General features: G+C 37.8%; 1 protein-coding gene across 9 annotated transcripts in view; it reads right to left on the bottom strand.

The window, feature by feature from the left end:
• Rapgef6 (Rap guanine nucleotide exchange factor 6) overlaps positions 1-9436 on the bottom strand; it is a 223318-nt gene that overhangs the window by 99205 nt on the left and 114677 nt on the right. For all 9 annotated transcript variants that reach the window (XM_004629326.2, XM_023713121.1, XM_004629328.2 and 6 more), the window contains one exon: positions 405-536. In XM_004629326.2, coding sequence (XP_004629383.1) covers positions 405-536 — 132 coding nt within the window. The remainder of the gene's footprint in view (positions 1-404; positions 537-9436) is intronic.

A 9436-nucleotide genomic window follows, 5' to 3' on the forward strand; every position in this document is an offset into this window, starting at 1 on the left:
TCATTGACACAGGGTCTTTATGCAGCTTGGAATAGTAACCCTCCTGTCTCAGCCTCCCCAGAGCTGGGATTACAAGCGTGCCATGGTGCAGAGGCTGGCATGCCATGTGGTACTAGCGATCGAATCTGGGTCCTTGCACTTGCCAGGCAGGCACTTATAGACCACTAAGCTATATCTCCCAGCCCTCACACCCTAATTTAAAGATACATGCCCATGTAAGGCATAGGCACATGAGATTTTGTCTAGTAAAAAAGCTATATGCAGGGCTGGGGAGATAGCTTAGTAAAATAAGCACTTCCCTGGCAAGCGCAAGGGCCTGAGTTCAATCCCCAGTTCCGCAAAACACCCCCCCCAAAAAAAAAACAAAACTATATGTAAATCATACAGACTCCTGAGGTTATTACCTGATAAATATCGGATAAACTGCTGCTTCCAGAGTCACTGGCAATGCTACAACCAGACTGACTAGAAGACACGTGAGTCACCTGTGGATGAGGGCTGTCTGTGAGATGCATCTTGGTAAGATCAGCTGGAAGCTGAAAAAGAAAAATACTGTGAATTACTCTAAATGTCAGTCTTTACCTTTTTAAAGAATTTTGACATAGTTTAACTTTTTGTGTTTTTATGATAGGGTCTTGCTATGCAGTTCAGGCTGGTCTTAACTCAATTACAGAGCCCAGTTGACCTCAAACTCCTGGCGATCTTCCTGCCTCAGCCTCCAGAGTGCTAGGATTAGAGGTGTGTGCCACCACACCCAGACATAACTTTTCTAGCACATTTTTAGGTATATTAATATGGAACTTCATTTTCCTTTATTTTTTTTCTTTTTGAGACAGGGTCTCGTTATGTAGTTCAGGCTGGGCTTGAACTCATGGCAATCCTCCTGCCTTAGCATTCTGAGTGCTGGGTTATTATAGGTGTGGATCACCATGGCCAGCGCAAAATTTTCTATCCTAAAATTTTAATTATTAGTAGAAGGCTTCTGAAATAATAAAATCCAAAAATCATTCTCTAAAAGTATTAGAAGCATTCTCTGAAAGTATCAGGTGGGTCAGGGATACAGCTCAGCGGCATAAGCACCTGCCTGTCAAGGGCAAGGTTCCGAGTTCAACCCAAGGTACGCAAAAAAAAAAAAAAAAAAAAAAAGTTAATACCAACAGTAACAAGCCCACTGAAAGTTTTCAAAAAATGGTGAGATAGCTTAGTGGAGAAAGCACCTGCTTTGGCAAATGCAGTGACCAGGGTTCAATCCCTGGTCCTGCATGCTGTGCCGGCCCCCCCCCCCTGGGGCACACTGAGCCAGTAACACATTCCCGGTGTGGTGGTGCACACCTGTAATCCCAGCACGGGGGAGGCTGAAAACAGAAGCATCACTACAAATCCGATCTGTGCAGTGAGACCCTGTATCAAATGCACGAATGAAAAAAATTTTTTTTCCAAAAAGACTGCCATTATTAATGGTACTTCTGAGGAAAAATTCAGCCTTTTCCTCCAACTGAAAATATCAATGCTTATAAAGGGTAGGAATGCTATAAGCGCAGGCACGCACACACATAACTCCCCCATCCTTTATGTATGATGGTGGATAAATAAAACAAACTGCCCCAGATTAAAGTACACCACAAAGTAATACTTAAGTAAAAAACTTGACTATATTCAATATCCCCAAAACTTCATTACTATCTTTACACTTAATATTGTTTCATAGTTGGTGCCTGAGAAATTTATTATGATCAAAATGATTTAATGAGTATCTCTGCTAAGTGCAGGTATACAAGAAACAGGGAAGAAATAAATCCGTCACCCCATTTTTAATATGGTCACATCTTCATCAGGGATACAGATTGCATAATACATCTCACACCATAAAAAACAGATCTCATAGAGTAATGAGTTAAGCAACAAGCACTGTGCTCTAGAGACTCTCTGAAGCATAGTGAAAATAAGAAGATATTGCTTTTTGTCTGAATAATTTCTTTGCAACTTGATATCCAGGACCATATGGAAAAAACTGCTTTCATATAGAAAAACAAGAAATATACAACTAGTGTAAATTAAATATATTCTAAATGAGAAAATGTTCATATGTCAATTCTGTACATTCTGTATCAAAAGGAAATTACTCTAGTTATAGAAACTATATGCAAAAGAATTAAGTCATGAACTTGCCCTGAGGATAACGATGGGCTATAACAGAATAACTCCGGGTTATAAATTTATTCCGGAGCTTCAAAAATGCACAGAAAGATCAATATAAACAGAATTATACCTATTTACATCAGGGTAAAACCTCTGGAAAAAGATAAAGAATATACTTTGCAAACTAGAAATTTTGTCGAATCAGTAAATTCTATAATAAATTATATGGGTTATAACAGGATAACTCTGGTGAATCCTGTATTAAGACAAATGGAAAAGCCTAAAATCCACACTATACACATGTGCACACATGCACTATCTGGCCTTTGGAGCTACTTTTCCCCTGACTATTTTCTGATTCCTAAAAAGGCTAACAGGGTTGGAAACACCTTAGCAACAGACTAAAGGCTAACACTGACCTCCAATGCTCAGCATAGAATGATTTTGTGTTGGAACCCTGAAGAGTGAAGGACACTCTAGGAGTTAGGTGTGACACAGAAGTAAGTGTATTTTAGAATCATCTCAATGCTTGATGCTGGGGGTTAAGGCTATACTGGATTGCTAGTGCTTAAATACCACTGTTAGAAGCAAGCACAGATCTTTTTTTTTTTTTTTTTGTATACTTTCATTTTCAAAAAACCATTTAAAAATGTAAAAATCATTCTTAGATCACAGGTCATATAGGTTCATGGCCACATCTTGTTTACTTTAGCGGTCTATTATACCTAACGAACAATAAACATACTAACAATTTCAGAAAAGAAAACGCTAACAAAAATTGAAAATTTTAGAACCGAAAAATACAATTATAGAAATTATAAAGCAAATAAATGGGCTCAATTAGCAGATGTGACAGGGTTAAGAAAATTTAAAAGTGAAGACTGTTGTTAAAAAAAAAAAAAAACCATCTGGAATGAAGAGTGGAGAATTAAAAAGAGTAAAGCTAGAGGAAAAGGGTTAAAACAGGGTGAGAACATGACATCCAAATAACCAGTCACAGAAAGAGAAAGAATTATAGCACAGAAGCAAAATGATGTCTGCACATTTTTAAAAACTGACAAAAGACATGAAGTCCCTTATCAAAGTTTCGTTTTGTTTTTGTGAGACAGGGTCTCGCTATGTAGTTTAGGTTGCCCTTGACCTACACGTCCAGGCTGGGCTCATCACAATCCTCCCACCTCAGTCTCCTAAGTGCTGAATTACAGGCATCCACCACCATGCCCAGCAGGCAAGGAGCTTCAAAAACGCACAGAAAGATCAATATAAACAGAATTATACCTAGTTACATCAGGGTAAAACTTCTGGAAAAAGAAAAAGAATATACTTTGCAAACTAAAAATTTTGTCAAATCAGTAAATTCTGTAATAAACATGGAGTTCACCCACTGCTCAGAAGTGATAAAATTAAATTCAAAAATTGTAAAACAGGAAAAAAAGGACAATGTAATAATCCTAAAGTCAGGTGGAAAAAATGGAGAAATTATCTAAGATAAATAAAATTAAACTGATGACTGACATCTCAACAGAAAATTTGGAAGCTAGAAGACAGGAATGATTACCTTCAAAATTTAGAATGCTATACTCAGCCAAATAGCCTCTAAAAAGGGAGAAGAGGAGCAACAGCTGGTCATGATGGCACATACTAGTAATCACAGTGGTTTAGAAAGCAGAGGAAGGAAGACTCCAAGTTCAGTCATAGCCTGGACAACTTAGCCTCAGAGCTCTGTAAAGGTCCTGACCCCAGTCCCCAGTACTGCAAGGAGGAAAAAACAAAAGGCAAAAGAAAATTATTTTCAGAGAAACTAAAGAAAATTATTCCCTGACAGACTTAATATGTAAGGTCAGGTGAGAGAAGAAAAAACAGAAAAATGACTTTAGACTCAAGTCCTGAAGCAGGAAGGAAGGGGCCCAATGGGAACAGGAAATGTGTGGGTCAATCTGCATGGGGAATGGCTGTTGAAGTAGTAATATTAATATCCACTGAAGTTCAAAATATACGAAGAATTAAAATGCATGACACTAGAATATAAGTCTAGAGAAAATAAAATGAAGCTGTTGAAGTACTCCACGTTCCTTGCATTGCTCATGAAGCTGCGGCAGCAGACTGCAGAGGAAGGGTGCACATTAAAATTGGATTTAAAAAAAAATAGTAGAGAATATATAGCCAATAAGCCAATATAGGAGAGAATTTTTTAAAAAATTTATTTATTGCATACAGGGTCTCACGATGCAGTTCAGACTTAGGGATCCTCCAGTGTAGGGATGCTAGGGTTCTGGTGCCAGCACAGCATGTGGTACCAGGGATCCAACTTGGGTCCTTTAGCTTGCTAGGCAGGCACTTAGATCAGTGAGCTATCTCCCCAACACAGGAGAGAATATTAAATAATAAAAAGTTGGGAAAAATATATACTCTGCATATACAAACCAAAAAACAAAACAAAACAAAAAAACACAAACCCACACTTGATATAGCTATGTTAATACCAGATAAACCAGACTTTGGAGCAAAAATATTAGTGGAGATAAAAGGGGCCACTTCATAGTGCTAAAATGTACAACACCAAATAAATATACATCTAGAAACATTAGCTCAAAGTTTATAAGGTAGACAAAGGATGCACACAGCAACAAATAGTGTATTACCTCATTTATAAGTGGAAGCAAAGTTAAACTCATAGAAGCAGAAGCAGACAGTAGTATGGTTTCTTTTTTTTTTTTTGAAATAGAAATATTTTGTAGCATTTTCTGTTGTAACAAAATGACACAAATTCTGTAACTTGTAGATGAGATTACTTTTTTTTTTTTTTTAAAGATTAGTAGTATGGTTTCTAACAAATACTAGGGAATGTGAAGACAATCACAAGATATTAGGCTTCATTTTGGTGATTACACATTAAATTAAAAATAATAATTGCAGGGCAAGGCAACGATACTGAGAATCTCCAGAAGATTTTTGAATCTAGCAGTTAATTGGAAAGATTCTCACCCTGACTAACTATATATATTAATAGCTGTAAACTAAGCAACTGCACTAAAGATGGTAATTGTAATAGTAGGTTCATGCTTGGAGTGCCTGTCATTCTGGTCTTCTGAATACGGGCTGCTTCTCATGACATGCCAGTTGCTGCTGTTTTGTCTCTAGGTTGGATGATTGTTCAAAAAGAAAGGGGTGGTGAATAAAGGCAAGAGACAGGAAAAGGAATGTTGTGGGACTGTCCTCCTTCAAGGCTGTATATAGTTAGATTTTTGGACTTATGTGTAAACATAAGAAGTATGTAATTCTTTTTTTTTTTTTTTGGTAGAACCAGGGATTGAACTCAGGCCCTTGAGTTTGCCAGGCAAGTGCTTATTCCACTGAGCCATCTCCCCGGCCCCCTGTATGTAATTCTTTATGCCTATTTTTAAAATATATTCTAATTTGTAAATGTTTTTTTCATCATATTCTGCTGGGACTTAAAGTTCAACGCATCAATACTTGATGAAAAAATATCTGTTCCATATTCTGCTGGGACTTAAAGTTCAACGCATCAATACTTGATGAAAAAATATCTGTTCCATCTCAAAACTGAGATGTTTGATACTCAGATAGTGAGGTTAAGCTTAAGAGTCTAAGTTGTATGGTAATAACAATAAGCTTCTCTTCTGGAGGGTTAGCAACCTAAGTTTGCAGACCAAAATTAGAGAAAAAGGAGGGCCGCAGGGAAAGCCAACATTTTGGCCCTAGTCTTCCAAGGTCAATTAAGACTCAGGAGGGACCAGGGAGATGGCTCAGTAGAATAAGCACTCGCCTGGCGAGTGCAAGGATCTGAGTTCAATCCCTGGTTCCGCAAAAAAAAAAAAAAAAGACTCAGGACATATTAGAACTTGTACTGTAACGTCATGTAACTCGGTAGTGTCCCAAATTTTCTGATTATGGGGCCAAAGAGGAAAGTGATCGATGATGTAGAGTGTGCCTAAGGAGAGTCACATGGAGAGAAAACATTCTCTCAGGCTTTCACAGAGAGCACACTGGCCAAGCAATGGCCGTGACTCATCCACATGGCTGACACTGACAAAGTTCTACAATCTGAGGTACAGGATCTAAGGATAAATCCTGAGGGCATTTCACTGACCTTATCAGACCCAAAAGCTACAACTCTTGTTGCACAGGTCCTGCTTTACCTTGGTCTTAACCATCCAACAGAAAAGTATAAAAACGAAGTATAAGAAGTAAAGCCATGGTGTTATGTTGAGCTGTGGGGGACTGAGGTCAACAATTTCTGACATTGCCAGTCAAGCGAAGACCCAATACCATTATGGACTACTGGACTCTTTTAGAATATTTTGCTGAGTTAACACACCTATAATAGTCAAATAACGGAACTAAACAAGAAAAGGGGATACAGATGAATGTCCATTTTGTATCTGTGTATTCAAAATGGTTAGGATATATAGCTACATTCTCTTAATGAATAGAGGGATTTGTTCTAATAGTGTTTGTAAATAGGATATCAAGTCCGCATCTTGTACAGCAATTAACCACTAGGAAGAATGTATGCAATGTGTTAATTACTGAAACTGTCCTACCAATTTGGTTTGAAACTGTCTCATTGCTATTTGTTTCTCAATAAAATTATGGAAAAAATTTAAAAAAAATAATAAATTCAAAGAGAAAAAAATACATTGCATATTTCAAAATAGCTACGAGACTAGATTTAAAATGTTCTCATCACAAAGAAATAAGTGGTTGAGGTGATGGATATGCTAATTAGTCTGATTCGATCATTCCACAGGTATACATGTGTCAAAACACCGTATATACAATTATTTGCTAATTAAAAATAAAGCTTTTAAAAAGGTAAATAACGACAACAGTGAAAGGGGAACAAGAGGAATCCATGTGTGGGCTGTGAATTGGTAATACTCATCTCCCCATGACAAGCAAAACAAGCCAAGTTTTTTTTTGGTGGTCAAACTTGGGACCTTGCGCATGCTAGGCAGGCACTTATGCCTCTGAGCTGTTTCCCCAGCCCCTAAAAAAGTTCTGAAGATGTAAACATAATTTGTAAACTTGACCAAAATGTATATACAGAACACTATAGTCCCAAGCTATACAGTATATATTCTTCTAGAATATATAAAAAATTTGTAAGAATTGGTAATCAAGGCAGAACCAACACATTTCAAACCAAAATCACAGCATACTCAACAATCATAATGTAAATAAGGTAAAAATAAATAACAAAAAAAGATGACTAGCAAATTATCAAGTATTGAGAAGTAGTATAATGAACTTCACACAGTTCAAAAGTAAACTTTAGTCACAATGGAAACAAAATATTTAAGGAGAATAAACATTAAATTGCTATATATAAGAACCTTTGGGATAAGGTATAGTGTGTGTGCGCGCGCGCGTGTGTGTGCACAGCACCAGAAATGAAACCCAGCCAGGGCCTTGTGCATGCTAGGTAAGCATTCAACCACTCGGCTATATGCCCAGCCCTAAAGTCATTCTTTTTTTTTTTTTTTTTGGCAAAACCGGGGATTGAACTCAGACCCTTGCGCTTGCCAGGGAAGCACTTGTTCCACTGAGCCATCTCCCCGGCCCCCCTAAAGTCATTCTTAAATACTATGTATAGCTCTATTACATGCATCAGGAAAGGTAGCAAAAAATAAATAAATAAAAATAAAATAAAATCTAAGGCAGTGGTAGTCCACCTATAGCATGCAAGCTGCAGTTGGATGTTTGTTATCACTGAAAGCTCAAAAGGTTCCCCATCCCTGACCTATGGTAACTGTAATAATGCAGGCACATTGATGGGCATGTGTGATTTAGTTTCTATCATGTAGGTAAAAAGAAAAAATAGTATCATTTGAGATAGATGTGAAAGTAAATAGTGAAAATATCTGGTTATGATATCAAGGGTAAATGTCATATACTTCAAGAATCATATAGGATAAGTGCTTGACTGGCAAACACAAGGATCTGAGTTCAATACCTTATCTGCCAAAAAAACCAAAAAGAATCATACAGACAACCAAGAATCACAGTACTCTATAGAGTATGCAGCTTAGGAGGTGTTACTCTACGTGAAATACCGAATGTTCCCGTACTGAAATTTAATCTGTTCAGATATCCATGAAAACCTGAGCAGGGCCGGTGAGATAGCTCAGTAAAATAAGTGCTTGCCTGGCAAGCTCAGGGTCCTGAGTTCAATCCCTGGTACCACAAAAAGAAAAAAAGAAAGAAAGAAAGAAAGAGAAAAAATCTGAGCAGTAGTGATAATATTCAGAAGACAACCAAGAAGGTGGACATCCATAAAGTTATAAAATGAATGAGGACCGGGGAGATGGCTCAGTGGAATAAACACTTCCCTGGCAAGTGCAAGGGCCTGAGTTCAATAACCGGTTCCACAAAAAAAAAAAAAAAAAAAAAAAAAAAAGGAACCAAAGTCTAGAGAACAAACTGACTTGGAAATACTTAGCGTAGTGGGCAGTCTTTATCTTCACCGCTTCCTAAAACCCAGATATTATTTCTTCCTTTCCTTTCCTTTCCTTTCCCTCTCCTCTCTTCCCCCCCCCCCACTTCCTCTCTCTTTCTTTTTACAGTACCAGGGATTGAACTCAGGACCCTGCGCTTGCTAGGCAAGCACTTATTCTACTGAGCTATCTCCTGGGCCCTATTTCTACTTTATTGATAAGTAACTGAAGCAGTAAGATTAACAAATTTGCTCAATCTCAGGCTTAAGTAATGGATTCAAGAGTCAAACCCAAGTCTTATTTGATTCCACTACTATCTACTACATTCTGTGTGCTAGGAGCTTCACGGTGGTGACCTAAAGATGGAGATGGATGGGTCTTGCTGTCAAGAAGCTCGGTCCAAGAAGGAGAGTAGAGACAGGTTAATTAGCAAATAGCATCCACTTTGTGTATCAGGAAGAAAACTTAAGCCTTTCTAACAGGAAGTCCCTCAACTTTCATGAGAGAGAGAACAATAATGATTTTTGTTTTCATTTTTTAAAATTAATTTTATTGAGAAACAAATAGCAATGAGATAGTTTCAAAACCAATTAATAGGACAGTTTCAATAATTAATACATTGCATATTACTGTCTTCATAGTGGTTGTTCATAGTATAAGATGTAGACAGGATATCCTGTCTAAATACCATAAGTACAGGGCGCTGGTGAGATGGCTCAGTGGTCTAAAGCACCTACTTAGAACAAGCTAAGCAAAGCACAGGGACCGCGGTTCAATCCCCCAGCACCACATGCCAGCCAGCCCCGCCCCCTGGTGGGCTGAGCTGGCCACACACACAA

The sequence above is a fragment of the Octodon degus genome, unplaced genomic scaffold, assembly GCF_000260255.1.
Source record: "Octodon degus isolate 3935 unplaced genomic scaffold, OctDeg1.0 scaffold00029, whole genome shotgun sequence".
NCBI classification, from domain to species: Eukaryota; Metazoa; Chordata; class Mammalia; order Rodentia; family Octodontidae; genus Octodon; species Octodon degus.